General features: G+C 45.0%; 1 protein-coding gene across 9 annotated transcripts in view; it reads left to right on the top strand.

Annotated features, from left to right (window-relative positions):
* The window catches only part of SZT2 (SZT2 subunit of KICSTOR complex), a 937,318-nt gene that overhangs the window by 152,633 nt on the left and 763,598 nt on the right, over positions 1-21,087 (top strand). For all 9 annotated transcript variants that reach the window (XM_085602961.1, XM_085602966.1, XM_085602963.1 and 6 more), the window contains exon 16: positions 15,445-15,681. In XM_085602961.1, the coding sequence (XP_085459087.1) occupies positions 15,445-15,681 (237 nt within the window). The remainder of the gene's footprint in view (positions 1-15,444; positions 15,682-21,087) is intronic.

Here is a 21,087-nt window from a genome sequence, read left to right as displayed (position 1 = left end):
TTGTGGACCCGGCAGGATCCCCACCTCCTCAGGAGTCCCATCAAGACCCCTGTTTATCAATGGGGCTTCCTTCTTTTGGGCATTGGGCGCACCCTCACTGTATTGGTAGGCTTGGCTTACAACCCTCGTCTAAGGATGAGTTGCTGTCCCCTCCTCGGAGGGCTACCGAGGCCGATGCGGCGTTTCTTAGAGTAGTCTCCTTAGCCACTCGTGCTCTAAGCATGCAGCCCCTTCGGTCCCCTTGCCTGTAGACCCTCTGCTTTGTGTCCTTCACCATGGGTTGGGGAATGTGGAGCCACTTCTGCCATTTGAAGCTTCTCTTTATGACGCCCTTTTGGGTACATGGGCTCGGCTGGCTTCCGGTGATCTGGTAGCTCGTTCTTTCTTGCACTGCCACCAACCTGCTCCACATGATCCAGTTTGCTTGTTTGTTCACCCGCATGTGCAGGGGTTCGTTTTGCAATCTGCCTTCCCTTCCTTGCCTCACTTCATGTTTCCTCTCTCCAGTGAGTCCAGATGGCTTGAGTTGTGGGGTCTTAACATCTTCTCCTCCACTAGTGCTGCCCTTCGTTCGATAAATAGTGTGTGTACTGGCTCGGGCTACCTCTGCATTGTGGGACTCTGTAGAGTCTCTTTTTTTCGAAGGCGCTCCTGTTGACCTCCTTCATTTTCATATGACGGCAGTGACCTTGCTGAATTCACGATCCGCTCGGCCTTTGATAGTGCCGATTCCTTGGGCCGGACTATGGCTGGTTCCGTTGCCTTGAGGTGCCATGCTTGGTTGCGTGATAGCGTCTTCCCGGAAAATATCCGGGAGCGACTTGTTGATCTTTTTTTTGTAAAACATTTTTATTGGCATTTATTAACAGTTCCACACTTAGGCAAAGATGATAGCGCTATTATCATATAGGCTTACATAACATGAGCGCCCATTCGCATCCCTTTCGGTCTCTCAATCTCGTGGGCCTGGAGCGACTTGTTGATCTACACTTTGATGGGGTTTTGTTGTTTGATGCCCATGCCCAATCGGCTGTTCAGCGCCTCCTTGCTGGCTTTCGACCTCTGCCTTTAACCCTATATTTCCCAGGTCTTCTTTTTGGCATGTTCTAGGGTGGTTACCCTTTCCTTTAGCATCCTTTCGATGCCTCTTGTGTTTGAGCTGGCAATAAGCCTACTGTGGCAGTGTTCCACAGGTTGTTGTGTCTAACCTCTCACTGTGGTTTGCCCTAAGAGGTGTTCCCCTTTGTTTGGGGTGTCCATACTCCAAGTGGGGTACTTGTACGCTATTATATAGCTCTGCTTTGTTATATGGGCCTAGAGATCCTTTGAGCTCTACACGTCCCCTGGTGCTCAGAATTATCTTGCCTTGTACGGTGTTCAATGTTGTGACTTGACGCTCTCTTCTATACGTCATGGGTCGTCTTGCATTTTGCGTCATTCTCCTCCTTGGGAGGTTGTCATGCTGTTTTTTATGCTTAATATGCAAATACCACCTGCCATTTTTGCATTAGGTGCGCTCCTATACCACCCAAGTTGCTTGGTAGTTGCTCGTTTAATTAATAAATATATATATATATATATTTGCTTGTGTAGCAGCTGCCGTGTTCCTGAACAGAGGGTGTGTCGTTGTGAAGAACCACCTAAGCTCGGTCCGTAATTCCAACAGCTTCATTCCTCTTCACCAAAGGATTGACGACGCCGTGTGTGGACAAACATAGGTTTTTAGTTGTCAGTTGATAAGATTGGACGCGTTTCGCCTGTACCAGCAGGCTTGTTCACCAATAAAGTTTCTGCCTGAGTCAATCATTTTTAAATAATGTGCATGTGACAACCCACATGATGCACTGCAAACGAATTACATGGAAGACAGACTCGTAGTTTTTAAACGAGGTTTGTGAACTCATTCAAATTATTACGTCTTTTGGATACAATGAATTAAAATTTCAGCATTAGTAACAATCAAAGAATAATATACATATAAATCCTGCATTTTCTTAATTAAATAAATAAATTATTTGTAAGAAAATATTCAACCGTCATTACCTCATAGTGCATTACGTGCTTTGTGGTATAGCTATCATTGCTATAATGACCAGATATTATGGGGTTGTTTGTACCCCTTTACTAAATCGTGCACTTATCTGCCACAACATCAATTTATGACACTCCTAAAATTACTAAGGAAAATATTGAAGAATTCTACCCTTGTGGGTTTAGACCTTACGATGGCATTTACAGCAAATCTTGCCCAAGTGGGCTGAAAAAGCAGGATGTTGACCTACAGTTTGTATCTGTCCTGTCTGCATTGTGTATACAAATATAAGAAAAATACCCTAAAAGCGCAAATGTGAACAAAAACTTGAAATTAATAAAATTGAAAAACGAGAGGGTGTTCATTTACTATTATTCGGATATTATATGAACCGCATGTTAAAAGATTTACAGATGTGTGTAAAGGTCTTCTTCCATATTTAACCCTGTCGTATCTAGTTCCACTATATAACAGGATTCCAACCTTCTCAATTTTTTCTCTCTGTCCCCTCCTTGAATCTGAGGGGGAATAGAGTCTATACCGAAGTATGTAAGACCCTTTTCGTTCTTATTGTGGTATTGGTCAAAGTGGCGGGCCACTGGATAAGACATGTCACCATTCTTAATCGCTCTGAGGTGTTGCAGCACCCTCTTATGTACTGACAGAATTGTGCTGCCCACGTATTTCAGGTTGCACGGCAGCCCAACACGTAGACAGGAAATTCAGTTTTGTAATCGTACTGTCCCTTTATTGTTCTTTCTTTCTTTTGTGGATAGCCCAGGTAAATATGTAGCTTTATTTTTACCATGTTTGCAGGCTTTACACTTAATACATTTTATAAAGCCTGCCTTCCGCTGCAACCACATAGTCTTTGCTTTCGAGGTTTCCGGTTTTGGTGCCATATTGCTGACTAGCATCAGTTTAAACGATTTCGCCCTACGGAATGTTATCAATGGTCTCTTAGAAACTGGCTTGCCTAAGACTGGGTCGTTGTGAATTAAGTGCCAATGTTTGGACAGTATATTTCTAACCTGTCCATGTCGCTTATTATAAGTTGTTATCATTCTGCACAAATTGTTTTTAGATCAAATCATTGTTTGGTTGCTCTGTATTACCTTTTTTGAACAAGACTTCTTCTCTTGTCTTATTCTTGGTCTTAAGGATAGCTGTTTGTACACAATCATCTCCATACCCTCTCGATTTAAAACGGGAATATAGGTTTTTCAATACATTCTCTAATACTTCCTTCTCACTGCAGTTACGTACAGTACGTAAGCATTCACCATAAGGTATACTTCTAATCAAATTACTAGGGTGAAAGCTTGTTGCATGAAGCAACGTATTTTCCGCTGAGGGTTTACGGTAAAGTTTGGTATGTAGTTTCGCATCCTTTACATATACTGTTAAGTCAAGAAAATTGACTGTATTCTCGCTGATTGTACTTGTAAATTTTAAATTAAGAATATTTATTTGAAGTTTGTTAATGAATTGTTTGGCCGAGTCTACTAAGCCTTTCCATATGACAAACAAATCGTCTATGTAACGACTCCAATGGAAAATGTTGTTTTGCCATTCCTCATGGTACTGCTCCCGGACCACCTGCTCCTCCCACCAGCCCATATGCAAATTAGCATAGCCAGGGGCGGAGCAGGTGCCCATCGCAGTACCGCAGATTTGATGAAATAGTTCTTCATTAAAAAGGAAGAAATTATTTTGGAGACAGGTTTCAACCATGGATATTAGCATTTGTGTGTGCGTCCACAATGATAAAGGTCTATTGCCTAAAAAGTGTCTGACTACATGCAGCCCATCTTTGTGTTTTATGCTCGTATAGAGCGTTGTGACATCAATGGTTACTAGTAACATATCTGGTTCCCAGGGTAAATCATAAATGCCTTTGAGGAAATCGCCTGTGTCTTGTGTGTAAGAGGGTGGCAGTTTTACTAGGGGGCATAGAAAAGAATAAATATATTTTGAGGTATTTTCCAATGCACTTCCTATGGCAGAAATGATTGGACGGCCTGGAGGATTGTTGAGATCTTTATAAACCTTTGGGATTAGATATAACACTGGTGTTATAGGGTTATTAATCTTAAGGAACATTAACTCTTCATGTGTAATTAGACATTCTTCATGTCAGCGCTGAAGTTGCGTGTTATAAAGCTGATTACTATCTGTCATCGTTTCAACCTTTATTCTAACATAATTGCCCTTATTATTCTGTTGTTTATATGCCTCGTTTAAATATTTCTGCTTGTCCCACTGCACGACATATCCACCTTTATCTGCATTACGCACTATGCAGTTGTTTGTTGACAATTTTTGTATTAAAGCTTTACAATCTTTCTGCTGTTTGGACCACTCACTAGACCTCGTACTAGTACATTTCTCAAGGCTTCTTAAGTCATTGAGTACTAAAACATTAAAGACATCAATTGAGTCTCTTGTAGATAAAGGAATAAAAAGTGATTTAGGTTTAAAGGTCGTTGTTTCACTTTCGCCAATCTCAATTCCTTGTTCCATTGCTAATTCCGTTATTTGCGTTGCTCTTAATTCTATTTCTTCTGCCTCACTGCCACTTGCTGCAGTTTGTAGTTGTTTCATCTCTAGTAGCAGTTCCATAGCACTGACTTGTAAAGTTCTTAGGTCTTTATGTAATTCAGGCATATTGCTAGCAATTGTTGTTTTAGCTTTATTTTGACTTAATGCAAAGTGTTTTTTTTAATTTAAGCATCCGAGTGTATTTAAAGGTGTCTATTCTTGTTTTTATTTAGTTGAATTCAGCTGGAGGACAATATGAAAGTCCCAATTGTAAGATCTTTTTCTCTTTTACAGATAATGGGATTGTTGTTAAATTAATGATCGAGACCTCATTTTCTATATTCATTTAGTCTGTTACTTCTTGTTGGTTTTGCCTTCTCTGCTCGCGTAATTTTGCACCTTTGCGCCTCTGTTTCCTCTGCCTCTTCCCCTTGGGGGTCCTGTGTAATTGGTTATGATCCTGGGGCGGTGGTTGAACCTCCTTTCTTCTTGTAAAATAACATATTCATCCAAAACTGACGGTACTTGTTTATTAACAATTCCACTTGGGCCTTCATCAGCTGATGTTTCCACTTCCGAACTTTGCACGCTGCTCATTTCCGATTGTCCCTCCACTGTTATCGTTGTGCTTGCATTCATTTTTTGTCTTCTAATGCACTCAAATTTTTTGGCGAATGTATAAATTTGTCCCCGTTCATAATCGCCCTTATCGCGTAAAAATGTTTGCGCTTTTCGTTCTTTGATGGACGATTCTAATTTACGCAGACGTTCAGTCGTATCTTTCGTGAGTTTTGTTATTAATTCTTGATCTTGTTCTTTTGTCAACATTTCTGTAATTTGACTGATTTCTTCCATTAATTTAACACGATCTATCTCTGCATATTTAATCAATATTACTAACCTTCTGCGCGAGGACTCCTGATTGTTTTCGGCCCATTGGCGTAGTATGTTTGGATTGGGATCCTCGTGTGTGGGGGCAACCAAAATTCTGAGACCTCTTGGGATTCTTTTTACTTCAAGGTATCGCTGCAGCGATTTGGCCTTCCACCATTTTGACAGTTCGCTGCGCTTAAGTTTTTCAAGGCGCTTGAGTCTCACATTATGTCTGAAACTTTATCGTTACCACTTACCGTAGTTTTTAAACGAGGTTTGTGAACTCATTCAAATTACTATGTCTTTTGGTTACAATGAATTAAACTGTCATTATTAGTAACAATCAAAGAATAATATGCATATAAATCCTGCATTTTCTTAATTAAATAAATAAATTATTTGTAAGAAAATATTCAACAGTCATTACCTCATAGTGCATTACGTGCTTTGTGGTATAGCTATCATTGCTATAATGACCAGATATTATGGGGTTGTTTGTACCCCTTTACTAAATCGTGCAATTATCTGCCACAACATCAATCTATGACACTCCTAAAATTACTAAGGAAAATATTGAAGAATTCTACCCTTGTGGGTAGCTGATATATACATATGCCAATTACCATGGCTACTCTTCTTCCTGCATCTTCAGCGATAGGGTCCCTTTTGTGTCCCATGTGAAATGCTTCCCCAGCTTTGCGCTGCTCCCTTCTTGGTGTGCCGTTACTAAACGCCATCTCTCTTTCTGGACGAGGGTTACGTTTACTTCCAGCCGGAGAATGTAGTCAACGATTCTGAGATTCTTTGCAAAATGTATGCGCCTGTTGGTACTCTGGTGCCTCTGCTGCCACTTCCTTCGGATGTGCCCCTTTGCTTGAGTATCTCCCGCTACTGTGTCGGCTGTGCCTGCAGGATAGCTCTTCTGATGTCAGCCGTCCTAGGGTCTGCACCCTACATATCTGTATTTCGTGAGTTAGTTCTCACCTTATTCTTCCAGCTGCCTGGTTGGGCAGTCCTATGCTTATTTTAGCTATGCCACCCTGTTGTCTCTGTCGCTGTCGGCTCTATGCATGTTTCAGTGGGGGCCCGCATCAGCGTGCTTCTGATTGTTAATGTTCGCACCTGTCCTGCCTTTTGGTGCCTGGGTGTGCACTTGGCGTGTTTCTTGTTCCCGCCTGTCCTTCTAGGACATTGCTCAGTCTCTACCTCTTGCCATTGGTTCCTGGCTGTAGCTTCGCCGGCCTTCCTTCCATGGGCTAGCCTGGTAGGCTCTAGTATGGTTGCATCGCTTCATGTTTTTCCCCAACCTTTGGTTGGTGTTCACATAGTGTGCCATTAAGCTGAGAGTGGTCCCTCTGTCTCTCTGTCTCTGTCTCTGTCTCTGTCTCTGTCTCTGTCTCTCTCTCTGTCTCTCTCTCTGTCTTTCTCTCTGTCTCTCTCTCTGTCTCTCTCTCTGTCTCTCTCTCTTTCTCTCTCTCTTTCTCTCTCTCTTTCTCTCTCTCTTTCTCTCTCTCTTTCTCTCTCTTTCTCTCTCTCTTTCTCTCTCTTTCTCTCTCTCTTTCTCTCTCTCTTTCTCTCTCTCTCTTTCTCTCTCTCTGTCTCTCTCTGTCTCTCTCTGTCTCTCTCTGTCTCTGTCTCTGTCTCTCTCTGTCTCTCTCTCTCTCTGTCTCTCTCTGTCTCTGTCTCTCTCTGTCTCTCTCTGTCTCTGTCTCTCTCTGTCTCTGTCTCTGTGTCTCTCTCTCTGTGTCTCTCTCTCTCTCTCTCTCTCTCTCTCTCTCTCTCTCTCTCTCTCTCTCTCTCTCTCTCTTTCTCTCTCTCTCTCTTTCTCTCTTTCTCCCCCCCCCTATAGAGCTGGTGCCGTTTCCACAACTCATACTTATATAGGTGTAGTGTGGCACCATTGTGACATTTTTATTAGAATGCCTTGCCTCCCGTTATCTTTTGCTCTTCCCAGCTAATTGGGTTGCTGGCTGGTTGCCCTGCCACAGCCTTACCCATTGTCCGTCACGTTGTTGCCAGCTCCGTGCTTGGGCACTTTCTGTTGTTCTGTCGCAGACCGCCTCCCCCCCTCCGGGGTATGACTATGGTATCTATTCTAAGTTAAGGAATCTGCGGCTAGATGTCTCTATCAGATGTACGAGTTACTTACCTTTGGTAGCAATGTATCTGGTAGAGACGTTGTCTAGCCGCAGATTCCTTTACGCCTACCCATCCTCCCCACTCTGCGAGAACCTTGCCAGGAGGGCTCCTCCTCTTGCCTACTTTCAGTTGCCATTGGTTTTCTTTCAAAGGTGCTCACATAGTTTCGCTCATTTCGGAATTGCCATATGCGGGTGATTCCCTCCAAGGGCCTTCTTCCTGCAGATGGTGCCTTTTCTTTCACTGTCATCATGAGATTCTTCTTCTTCTTCTTTGTCACCTGCTGTCTTCCCTCTCGCCCGCCTTCTCCATTCACTAGAGGCTCTTGTCTCCTATAAGGTCGTCTTCTTGGACGATTTCTTCAGCTCTATTTCACACTTCCATTGTTGTAAGGGTGATACCCTTTTTGAAGTACATTAGTGTTCTTTCTGTAAGGAAGATGCCTTCTTGGAGTACATTGCTGGTCTTTCTGTGCTCCGTCCTTGTTGGAAGGCACTGTTCTACATGGCAATAGCAGTCACATTTCTACATGGTAATAGCAGTCTATCTTTTTGTCTGTTGAGATATTCTTCTCTTGTTGCTCACACTTTGGAAGGGTCTGCGCTTCGCTATGCATATATGTGTAGACAGTGTCTGATGCTGTCTTTTATGATGGTGGTTTGCACCATCCACCTTATTTGTTTTGCGGATTTTTCATCCTTTGCACACTGTTCCCATACTTTCACAGTTTTTGTTGGTGTCTTCGCGTTGTGCCGCGGAAGAGTTTCTCCGAAGAAAACTGACGTCAGTGCGCTGGGAGGGATTTATATGACCTCGCACGTGGACAATGTCAGGGCGGGGTTGTGTGGCGCCGTCCCCCGGTGCGCAGAGGTGCTGCTGCAAAGATTTTTCCGGATCCAGTCTAATGCCTCGGGATATTCTAAGTTAAGGAGTCTGCGGCTAGACAACGTCTCTACCAGATACATCGTTACCGAAGTTAAGTAACTCATAAACCACTCCCCCAAAGAACAAAAGCTTCCAAAGTCAGGAACTCTTCTGGAAAGCAATAGTGATGGCCTAGCATACCCACTACAGTTACCCAGTCCTGTAGGAGAAGTGGGGACACCTTACCTGGAAGAGAGGAAAATAATAACCTCAGACAAATTGGTTCAGAACATCATACGAGGATAACAAATTTGTGTCCAGACAATTACATCCCGCCTTTCCACCCCAAAAACAAACATCAGCTATCAAGTGATAGAAATAGTTCCATAGACCAGCAGAATAAGGGAGTTTACTCCAGGTATTTTCGGATCCTAAAGAAAAGCCACTCGAGGCACTATAGAATGATAATATATCACCTAAGAGAGATTCAGGATGCTGGCTCTTCATCAAATCTACCCACACATAACAAAAAACAATTGGCATGCTCCATAAATATTTAGGACACTTACTTTTTCATTGTTGTATCATAGCATCCCAGGAAATTTCTGAGATTTCTGGCAGTAGGAAAACCATATTAATACGCTATGCTGCGTTGCGGCCTAAAATTGGCCCAACAAACCTTGCCAAAGTTCTGAAAGTGCATGGTAATAGTGGCAGCCCATCTAAGGAGGAAGGTGGTATTTGTTCATCCCTACCTCGACGGCTGCCTAATAAAAGATTCTCCGCTGAATGCAGCACAGGATTTAAAAACCACAGCCAGGCTGCTTTCTAAGTTAGGTCTTCAAATCAACATGGACAAGTCAATACTGAAGCCAGTGCAAAGACTTGCATATCTAGGAGCAAAGGTAGACATGTTAAATGGAAGCGTTTATCCTTCGGAGAAGAGAGTGTTATCCATACAGAGACCATGCATGGAGCGGAGACATGCCAACAATCCAGCAGCTTGCCAAGTTGGCTCACCTAGGATCCATGTCCTCCTGCATATACAGCACAAGACTATTAATGAAACCACCCCCCCCCCCTCCCAATTAGAGCAAATTTCTGATGTGCAACTGTCCCTGCTACTGCATGAGGTGAGTGCGTTGCTTTCCAGGGGTACCAGCAAGAGTGAAAGAGGAGAAGGTTGTTATTCTTGCTATATTCTTGTATTCTTGTCCCGAAGTAGGAAGGGGGTCCCAGGCCTATTTTGGACCTTTGGCCTCTGAATGCCTGTCTGCTCAGGACCCAGGTGACTGGATGAGATGACCTTGGACTTTTAGGACATATTATATTGCATACCTCTCCTAAAGTCCCACAGATGTTATTTGCACTTCAAGGTAGTTCAGGAGCAAATTCAGTGTGTTGGCTCCCTTTTGGCCTAACTAGCGCTGTTCGGCTGTTCATAAAAGTGATGGTGGTTGCTGCCGTCCTTTGGAGGTCCGGTATACCAGCCTTCCCCTAACTTGACGACTGGCTGTTGAACTTTGGTTCACCAGTGAGTTGTAGACCACCTCCAGACAATGACAAACATGATAACATCATTGGGGTTCACTGTCAATGAGCTGAAGTTGCACCTGACACCTTCGCAAATGTGTCTTTTGATTGAAGCTATCATGGAGACAGTGCAGTTCCAGGCCTTCCCTCCAAGTCAAGTCCTAGACATTCAGGCTGTGATCTCAATTTTTCAGCCTTGGCCTGGATCACGTTTAAAGCAGTTCTCTTGCTTCTTGGCTCCGTATCCTCAACATTCTCCTTGTAAGCTGCTCCAGGTCACACTTGCAGGCTCTGCAATGGAAGCTAAAGTAGGCCCAGCATCCAAGAAATCTTCCAGATGTAATCCAGATCTTGGAGGAGACTACTCAAGCTCTACAGGGATGGTGATTTAACTGTAATTGAATTCTGCGGCAGGCCTTTCCCTCCTCCCCACCCAGAGCTGACAGTGGTGAAGTATGCATTCCTGGGCCGGGGAAGTTATCTGAGGAAGTGAAAAAGTACCAGATGACCCTGTTTAGGGCATCTTTGCCAGACTAATTTCTCCTATTCTACTGATAAACTAGCGAGAAAATGTTGTTCAAGCTGAATGTGCCTTCATGTCATGATAACCTGTAAATATCTAATTTAAAGCTGACAAAGGGGAATAACTAAAGTCAGGCTAACACATTTCAAAATGGAGTCTATTTCAGGAATTTATATCAACAAGAGACCGCTACATGACAAGCTGATGCAGGGCATCCTCCAACAGTGGCGAGAACACTGGCTAAATCATTTTGCTACCGTCTGCAACACGCAATGTTGACATTTTTGTGCGTCAGAGTTTCTGCACTTTCATTACAAGATGTGTTCCTGCTGGAATGGAACATGACACTCATGTATGCCTTTCATCTCCTTCCTCTCTTACTCCAAGTTCTTAAAAAGATAAAGAATGACTGGGCCAAACTCTTTCTAGTGGCTCTGGATTTGGTGAGGAGAGTGTGGTACCCACAACTTGTGGGCATAAGCATTCAAACTCCAATTAAGGTGCCACTTAATGAGTATCTTCTGTCACAGCAACAGGACAGGGTTCGTCACCCAAATATGTACAATCTACATCTACAGGCGTGGCGATTGAGCGGTGGCAAATTATTGCTTTATATCTGCCTCATGAAGTTGTGGATGTCATCCATACCGCCTGGCACCCTTTCAGACCAACCATCTTTGTTTAACTCAGCTGTTGTAAGGAGATTTATTAAATGTTTCACATAAATGTTCCCTCCCTAGTCGCCTGTGATGCCCTACTGTGACCTTAACTTGGTCTTGATGTTTCTCTTTTGTATGCCCTTCATAGCTGCTCGCTGTGTCTCCTCACTTTAAAAAAACATCTTTCTTATTGTGATTACGTCAGCTCGTTGTGTGAGTGAACTTCAGGCACTCTCAGTGCATTCAGTCTATGCCACTTTTTTCCCAGACAAGTTGGCGCCGAGTACTCGAGTAGCATTCTTTGCACAATGTGTGCTTTCCTTCCGCTTTGGGCAATCCATCACTCTGCCAGCATTCTTTGTTCCCCCTCACCCCATGAAATACTAGATGTTACATTGGCTGGACCCCTATAGGGGTCTGAGCTTTTACATTGGTCGCACCAAAGAACATACATGTTTTGTAGGGTTCTGCATGGTGAAATAAGGGTAAGCTGTGCAGAAGAGGACTCTGGTTAGGTGAATAATCCTCTGCATCAAGATCTGCTACGCAGTGGCCAGGAAGTAGCCTCCACAATGTTTGAGAGCGCATTCCACCAGGGTTAAAAGTTCTTGTCTTGTCTGTCGCTGTCATCTGCCAAGCTGAGACATGGGCATCAGTGCACACGTTACAAAGCACCTCTGCCTTGACAGCCAGGTCTTGCCGGAGGGGCACTTTGCCTTCTTGGTCCTCCAGAACTTTCGGCCTGTGTCCACTCCACAGATCCTCCACGTGGTAAATTACTGATTATGTATCAATTCTAGGGTGATAAATCTGCAGTTAGAAGTATTTGCCTGAAGAACATGTTGCTTACCTTCAGCAAAATCTCTTTCTAGCAGATTCCTCTTTTCTCTCTGTGAGAAAGTGCCCTCTTTCTTGCATGGTATGCCCCCACTTTTTGCAGAATTGCTGATGTTCTTTGACTGAGTGTGCCCAGGGCTCCTGCTTATCAGGTACCCAGGGCCTATTTTCCTTCCCTAAAACTGCATTGAAGCATAAACTCAATTGGCATCTCTGGCCACATGTCAGCCCCTGGTAAATGGCATCACAGGTACTCATGTCACTGTGACCAGAGAAGGCTTCTAAGGGCTGCAACACTTATTGTGCCAACCTTAGAGGTCCTGTACCCGGACACTCACACACACTGCCTTTGCAAGCTGCGTGTCTTGGTGCAGAACAAAGTGAAGAGTCGACATGGCACCCATCCCTGAGTGCCATGCCCACAAACCACTGCCCTGGCATACATCAGTCACCCCTCTAACTGGGTGCCCTATGCCAGTGGTGAGGGTACAGGTGCATGAGCCCTGTACCCCTACACTGTCCGAGTTTATTCCTGGGCACTGTAAGTGCAGTTCTGCATTTAGAGTATATGTTGCTGGGAGTTTGTCATTACGAACTCCACAACACCATAATGGCTACACTGAAGACTGTGTAGTATGGTATCATCAGCGCATTAAACCCACACTGATGCCAGTGTGGGATTTAATGCACAACAGAGGGCATCTTAGAGATGCCCCCTGAAACTCGACCAACTTTTAGTGACCTGACTGAGTGACTGCTTAGGCTGCCACCAACAGACATGTTTCTGGACCCCTGGGTCGAGAGCCTGCTGCTCTTGGGGGCCTGAAACAATGCACATCCTGGGACGAGGTGCCAAGCCAACTCCCCCAGAATGGGCAGGGTTCACAAAGGGGAAGCTGCAAAGGCATGCCGCCTTTGTTAGCCTCCCCAGACAATTTGCTGCTTTCAGCAACTGGTCCCGACGGGTTCTACCCCCCACCTTGGGTGGGAGAGCCGGCGGGAAAAACAAGTGAGGGAAAGAGGTGTGCCCACCTCTGCCAACTCCACCCCTCAGTTGGGGGAGACGAGGTGAAGCACAATTCTGAGTCCCCACCATCTTGAGGATGGGGGGACCCAAACAACCAGGTACAGGCTCCTGCTACCAGAACCAGCCTGACAACAAGAAGAAAAGAAGGACCGAACAGCCGTGCAGCCAGCTAACAAAAGTAGGACGCCCACTTACTTGGCCCCAGCCCTACAGGCCTGTTTGCCCTTGAACCTGCTCCTGCGAAATCCCAGTGTGTCCTGCAGCCAGCAACCTCGAAAAACCCAGAGGACCTGCCTGCCTTCACTTCCAAACCCTGGATCTCCCGTGAACACCGGATTTGTTCAACAGCAATCTCTGGCAGCAGCCAGAGACAACGAATCCTGCCCACTCTGCACCAGCCGAACCCGGCCCGAGCTTGAGTGGAAAAACACCACGAGGAGGTCACCCTGGCAAACCTGACCCGAGATCATGCGACCCCCAACCTGCCTCAAGCCTCCAGCCGACGCCTGCAGTCTAAATCCAGAAGGCCCCTCTAACCAAGAGCTGGTAAGAAGCTCCGACCCCAAAACGCACCCCTACACCTGACGCCTCACGGCCTTGTGTGCCCAAACCGACGGTGCCTAACCAAGCCTTAACTTCCCAACTTACCTCTCCAAGTGGTGGTCGCACCCAGAAGTCCTTCATCTCCCTACCTGCAGTGCTTTTGCAAACCGGAGGTTCTCCATAGAAACCAACAGGGCGCCCGACGTCGAAACAGCACTCTGCACCCGGCTGCCCCAGTGCCGCTGAGGGTGCACCTTTTGTGCTACTTTGTTTCCCCATTTGCCCTGACCTTAATCCTAGGAGCTTTGCTCCCACAACCCAGTGGCCGGCTTGCCAGCAGCCACCAACTGGAGGCCCCCTACCCCCATTGGATAACATTAGGCCTCAACACTCTGCACCCGGCCGCCCTAGTGCCGCTGAGGGTGCAACAACAGTGCATCACTGACCCTGAGGGACCCCTGAGTCTAACCCCAGAGCCTTAACTGCCACAGTCGATTACTTACCTGTGAACCGATAACCTGTTTTCCTCCATAGGATAACATTGACAATTTTCTTCCAAAAAGTTTAGTTTTGAAATCTAAAAATATTCTTTAAAAATCGCACAAATGACCAAAACCTGTTTACTTACCTTTTTGCAGGAAATGTCCCAGTGTTGAATCTAGGTATCCAGCACTGAGTTAGAAAAGTAACGTAAAAAGTAACTTACCTGTAATTTACTGAAAAAAGCCTATTCATTTCATGTACTGTATTTGCTAAGTGTTGCAACCTACTGCATCCCCTGTAAATCAAACAAAGTACAATTTCTATTGCATCTTCAAAATGTTCTATATCTAGTAACTTATTACTAAAAAGTATTTAATCCTTACCTGTGCCAGGCTTGCTTGGTTCTAAACATTTAAGGCTGCCTTTTTACCTTTATGTACACAGTGATTTAAAGGGGTTTGGGATGTCAGATACTGCAATTCATCTCTAAATAGACAATCTGAAGCAATAATGGTGACATTGAGGAGAAAAATGACATCTCTGATAGACTCCCACTATGTATGACTGTTACAAGTTCTCGACACTCCTTGTGAGAGTTTTGTCTACAAAGTTTATTCATATAAAGAGAACACCACCAACAGCTTCCAGCCTCTTCTTGGCCCAGCTCTCAAATGTTGCCGCGGAACCTTTCTACCCTTCATGGAGCCTCCCACATTCTTACATGTCTAACATTCTACAACTAAGAGAGACAACAGACATCTGCATAACCCAAAGCCACAACAATAACTTAATGAACTCGTGGGTAATGAGATTCTGCATTGTATTTCCCATGGAATAAAAATGATAGAGGGAGGTGTTTCCAGGGTCATTGCACACAGCGGGTAAGTTTTAAGGGTGCATTGCTTCGAGAAAGATCCCTGAGATGCAGACTATGAACTACAGGTACATAACCTTTTCTTCTCTTGTTACAGAAAAAACAGTCTGCCTCAGAGACGGGGACAACATTAACAAATTCAAGGAGTACAACAAACTCTCCCATATATAGGCCCATTAAATGACTTTGGACTAGGATGCACACGTTATTAATATTCTTTGAACCGTTGAATGAGTCAGATATTTGCTCTAAGGGGGAGGATATTTCACACTTCTATCGATGCCTTTTTGAGTTCTTCTGATCTGTGTGCTCATGTGCAATCTGGTGCACCCTTTGATCATTTATGTTGGAGCTGTCCAGAGACTCATTTCCAATCGATAGCTGATACTCCTGGCCAGAAAATATTATTGAAAATACCAACATGCTAGTGTTCCTAATTTGTACCTGGGTCCAGGAACAACAGTGTTAACTTTTCTATATGGTTGAAACATGATTCTTAATTTATGTTTTTGATAGATATGAGAAGCTGCCTTTGGACTATCGAACACCTTTCATCCTGAATCTGGAAAGCTTTGGGCAGCACCCTACCCTGTCAGGACCTCTCACCATGGCTGCAAACCGCACAGCTTCATCAACACTTGCCTCGCTGTCCCGGTACTTCTATCACCAGCGTTGGATCTGGTGCGTGCAGTCTGGGATGGCACTAGCAGTGCCTCTAACAGCTGTGGGCCAAATCCTTGCAACACTTACAGAGTAAGGAGAATCTTTACCTCCTTTGTGGTGGTGGGAGATGGGTGCAGCAAGGGAGGGGTAGGTCTTTCATTGTCAATGCAAGAAATGTGCTTATTCACCGCCAAACCATAATTGACACGTGTACAGTATTGTCTTGTGATGGTGTGTTTTGTTCTAGTACTTCATCCTCTTAATCCTTGCTGATGTAGGTGTTTTTGTGCTAGTGTTTCCTGCTCTTTCACCTTGCTGGTTGTTGTGTGCACATTTCCTACAGGTATCATTCTCTCATGAATTAGTGATTCCTGGTGTCTATCTGTTTGTATTCCCTTCTTACATCAGTGCTGTGGTTTTTATTTTTGAGCTGTAATCTTTACTCTCATCCCTTATTGTTGCTTGTTTTGTGTTTATATTTTGTGCTGTCAACTTTTGTGAGCCTTCATATATGTTACAATAGTCTTTTTTGATATTTGTTCTAGTATTATCAGCTCCCACACATGAGCAGTTTTAGTATGTTTTGAGCTTGAATTGCTGTTGTCATTTTTGTGTTAGTGTGAGCTTTAATGGTGATGCTGTATTTGTATTCGCCGTTCTACCATTTTTGTTGCTAGTGTGTGCTTTGATTTTATTTGCTGCTTTTTGCAATTATTACCCATTTTAACACCTCGTGGTAATAGGGATGTTTTCAGCTGCTTGTACATGCGCTCCCACCTAGTTAGTTGCTTTAATGTTTTTCCAGGATTTTCCTACTACCATTCTCTTATTGGTGGCGTTTATACTGATGTTTCTTGCTGTCATTTTGTGATTGTTCTGAAAGAAGTCTGATATCTTCTCTCATTCCTTAGTTTCATGTCTGTGGTGATGATTCCTGTTCTCAAACTTGGGTGTTTGTATTGGTGGATGTTAATCTCATTTATATGCTGGTCGAAAGTTTGTGCTGTAGGTTTATGCTGTCATACCCTTTGAGGATGGTTGTGAACGTTTTTTATACTCTTAGTAGTCGTTGTTGAGCTTATCCCTGGCTGTTTGGTTGGTGCTGGTGATTCCTGTTCTACCTGCCAGGTTGTAGTGATATTTGTGGGTGCAGGTGCATTCTTCCTTATTCTGTTATTTGGATGTTTGTTTTAATCTTTCTTGCTCTTTCCCCGTTTTGATGTGCTGCTTCTGCTCTTGTCTGTTGGTTAATTGGATGGTGCCAGCTTAGTGTGCCAGTTCTGATGTTAAGCAAATTAACTTTCCTCCCAGCACAAAACTGTTCAATTCAAAGTCTAAGTGTGTATGCCAAGAAAAACATTTGGCTAGACATGGCCAGCTGACTTGCTCTTACAAGGCTTATAGGTTTGGGAAGGGTTTTTACCAGTAAAAAACGCAAGGGCGTGTTATGGTAGCACAGGAATTTAGACCAAGAGGGCCATGCAGGCTGGCTGATCCTATAAAAATGTGAAACCATCAATTGCACTAAAGAGGATTGTAGAAAGATCCTCTGCCCCTTGTTTTTCATCATTGGTGCATACAAGTGTGCAAGCCACCATACTACACTATGTGAACAATAGGTCACAAGACACAAGGGTGAGCTGATGCATGGAAAAACAGATGGGAAGACTACAAAAATATATACAAGTCTACAGTCAAATGTGATTTAAATCATGTACGTATTATCAAGCATATAAATAAAATGATTTGAGTCCACATCTTTATTACCATATAATTGGGGGGGGGGGGGTCATTCTCTAGGTTTCATCGCATTTTAATGCTTAAAGGATTTCGCAAATTCATCAGAAACTGAGGGACTTTCAGTTTTCACCTGATTGTAAATGTTCCCTCTTCTGTTATTGTAAATGTTGGGGGGGCGCCAGCAAATAGGATGGCCACCAGATAAGCGAGTTCCCACGACCCCGGGCATCGCCTTCCTGCAGCCGCCAACACCCGTTTCTGCCTGGGCCGGCCTCACTCGCACTACCCAGGTGCCACTTGGGCCCTCGCTGCAATCGGCACCAGACAGACATCAGCGGTTGCCTCTCAAGGCCCTGGCCCGCCATCACACTGCATTTCCACACCTGCTCGGGGACCGTGACTTGCCGAGGTCGCAGTGGAGCAGCTGGTGCTCCCTCTCCCTCCACTGTGGAACCTGCTAACCTCTGCCTCACCACATTGAATGTTTGGAGCCTGGCCCAAGTCACTTTTCTATCAACAGTGCTGGGCCGGATTAGGGCAGCCGGCCAGCCCGAGCTCCAATTATCATCTGGGGACCTGGTGGCAGCTGCTGTATGGTACTTGGCCTGTGCGGTGGCACTATCCCTCACGCCGGACCCGGCCGGAGCCTCTCTGGGACTCTTCTTGTCTGACTCTGGTTTTTTGTAGTGGCCCATATTTCCTCTCCTTGGACTGTATGCAGGTGCTGCCTGGGGTCCTCTGATACCTTTCGATTTGGCAGCTAGAGCTGTTTGGGTCCTGGTACAGAGGTCAAGCTACTGGTGCATATTCTGCCACCTGAGGATTTGAAGGGTCCACAATATGGTCATCTGCCTCTCACGTCCTCATATTTGCCTCTCAGTCTGCGGGGACTATGATCTGCGTGACCATACGCTGCATCATTTACTCTTCAGCTGCTCAGTTACTTTTTTTCTGGAGTTTTATATAGTGCGAACTTGACCCGAAGGTATCAGAGCGTTTTACTTGAGCACCAGTTACATTACAGATTAACACATTGATTCTTGTTAGGCACGGGTAGATTAGTGATTTGCCCAGAATCACAGGTTGTGAAGCCTCCCTGTCGAGACTCTAACCCGGTTCCCCAGCGTCGAGGTCGACCTCTCTAGCTGTAAGGCCACATCCTCTCTCTTACTTCTTTGTGGCTCTCCGTCGGCGTTAGATGAAAGTTCCCCTTCTCTGACTATAAACCTACCTGCTGAGGTAACCCTGGGTGTGGAATTTCTGCTTTCACAGCGAGACAGGTGCTTTTCCGCTATGAGCAAAACTGATCACAAACAGTCCAAGCTCCAACTCGCCAAGCGTTGGGGCAGGATGCAAGGCACCTCGTCGACAGTTGACACTCGCATCCCAGATTACTCTGAGGTGACCTCTATGTTCAAGGAGCTCAGAGAGGGCTTACACTTATTGATGGCAAAATGGACTCGCTGACAGCACTCCTGAACAGAATTCAAGAGCAAGCAGATAGACAGGACCACGGGCTTACTCAGGCAGAGTCACTTATCTCTGAACTGGAATACTCTCAACGGGAGCAGGACCGTGGCATGAGGTAATCGGCACAGGAGCTCAAGCTTATTAAGGCAAAAAATGAGGACCTTGAGGGCAGCTCTCGTCATTATAATGTCAGAATTCTAGGGGTGCTCGAATCTTCTGGGATATCCAACATGGAAAACTTTGTAGAATCTCTTCTGGGCACACTATTTGATTGCAGCTACTTCTCAGAGGTCTTCTTTGAGGAATGGGTGCAAGTTACACTCACTCCCAGACCTAAACCTGTTCAGATTGGCGGCCCATCATTTACTGAATTACATGGACTGTGATCTGATTCTACATCTCAATAGAGACAACTCGTATCTTCATTATAAGGGCTCCAAAATCACATTTTATTCAGACTTCACCTGTACTGTACAGGAAGCTCCTTACTCTTTTCAAGAAGTCAAGAAGCTCCTCTGCTCATGTGTGGTTCAATACTCCATGCTTTTTCCATCCAGGCTCCGTATCGAACACCGAGGTAAAACCTACTTCTTCATGTAATCTGCCTTCATCTTACAGTTCATCGAGCAACACATCGCTGCTGGCAGGACTAGATCCTCCGATTTCCCCCCAGCCCTGCCCTCTTTCATGGCTGGGAGCAACGTGGTACCTCAATATTCTGCGAAAACAACTTATTGCCTATCAATTTGCATTGTATTAACTCTTGTTGTTCATTCCATTTCTCTCTACACACTCTGAGCACGTTGCTATTGACTGCTACCTGATTTCCCCTGCGGCTTTGCACCCCGGTGTGATTTCAAAGCTGGCTTCCTTGCCTGCGTAGGGCACCCGGTTGTTCTGACTATTGAGAACTCTGTAAATGTCTATCCTGCAGTATCGCTCAAGGCATTAACCACACTGTCTAGGCACTCCAACTGCGTGGAGTGCATCACTTCCCTGGGGTATTGTGCTCTTTTTCCTCATGGGATCAGTCCAGCCCGAACTGCTAAGCCAGGTCTTCCCTTGATCAGAAACAAGCATCCTGGGACCGGTTTCGGGGTAGCACACCTCATCAGCCAGGCAATCTTGAATCCAGTGGCAAAGTGATCAAGGGACCCACATCTGGGCATACCCTGCCAACTTAGGTCAAACAAAGCAAACACAAGGATATGATGGACGGAGCGCTGAAACTTTTCAGACACTCACCCTCAGTCACTTATATCTGGGTTGAATGCATCATTGTTCTTTAGCTCACTTCACCACCCAGATAATATTATCTTTACCAAGAATCTGGCTCAAAGGCTCCAACCTTTAATGCAGTTCCTGGTCTTGCCAGATCAGTGTGGCTTTATTCTGCAACATTCCTCCTCCTTCAATCTTAGCACATTGATGGCTGTTCTCCATTTGGGTCGACCTGCACCACCTTCAATCGTAGCACATTGATGGCTATTCTCCATAGGGTCGACCTACAGCTCCTGTCTGCAGCTGATCCGCTTGATGCTGAAAAAGTATTCAACTTTATGAATTGGGGCTTTATGTTTGAGATCCTCCGCAGGCTTGACATTGGTAAATATTTTCTGTTGCTTATAACTCTTCTATATACTGCCCTTAGTGCCAGGGTGCGTGTGAATGGCTTCCACTTAGCTGCCTTTGACTGTGGAAGGGGCACATGCCAGGGGTTCCTCTCCTTTTTTTCGCTTTAGCTGTGGAGCCCGTGGCCCATTGCATTCGGAAATTCCACTCACATCATGAGCTGTGTCTAGGCAGACACTATCACAGGTGTTCACTATATGCTGATGATGATGATATTCTATATGTTCAGCACCCAGACTCTAACCTCCACCCCATCCTCCATGAGGTGGCCCGTTTTGGTGGATATTCTGGGCTAAGTTGGAGATTTTTTTCTCTCACAGACAAATGTCCACCCCTTTCGCTTGAGTATCCTCTGACCTGGAGCCCTGCTGATGTGTGTTATCTTGGGGTCTGGGTCTCCTGTGTTCATGACGAGTTGATTCGTAGTAATTTTGACACCGCCCTGGACAAGTTGTCTGTATCTATTGATCACTGGATACAGTTGCCACTATCACTCTTGTGGAGAATCTTTTTGATGTTTTCGCCTCCACTAGCCGCACTTGGTGGGACATTGCACGTGGCTTGCAACAACTGCCTCTCCCTTGCTCCCACTTGCAGATAAACCCATGCTCCCTCCCATGTGCGAGAGGGTCGTGTAGAGTCTTCTTCATCAGA

This window comes from Triturus cristatus, chromosome 4_2 (genome assembly GCF_964204655.1).
Source record: "Triturus cristatus chromosome 4_2, aTriCri1.1, whole genome shotgun sequence".
NCBI lineage: Eukaryota > Metazoa > Chordata > Amphibia > Caudata > Salamandridae > Triturus > Triturus cristatus.
Note: the sequence above shows the minus strand (reverse complement) of the source record. Positions and strands in the feature narration are given on the sequence as shown.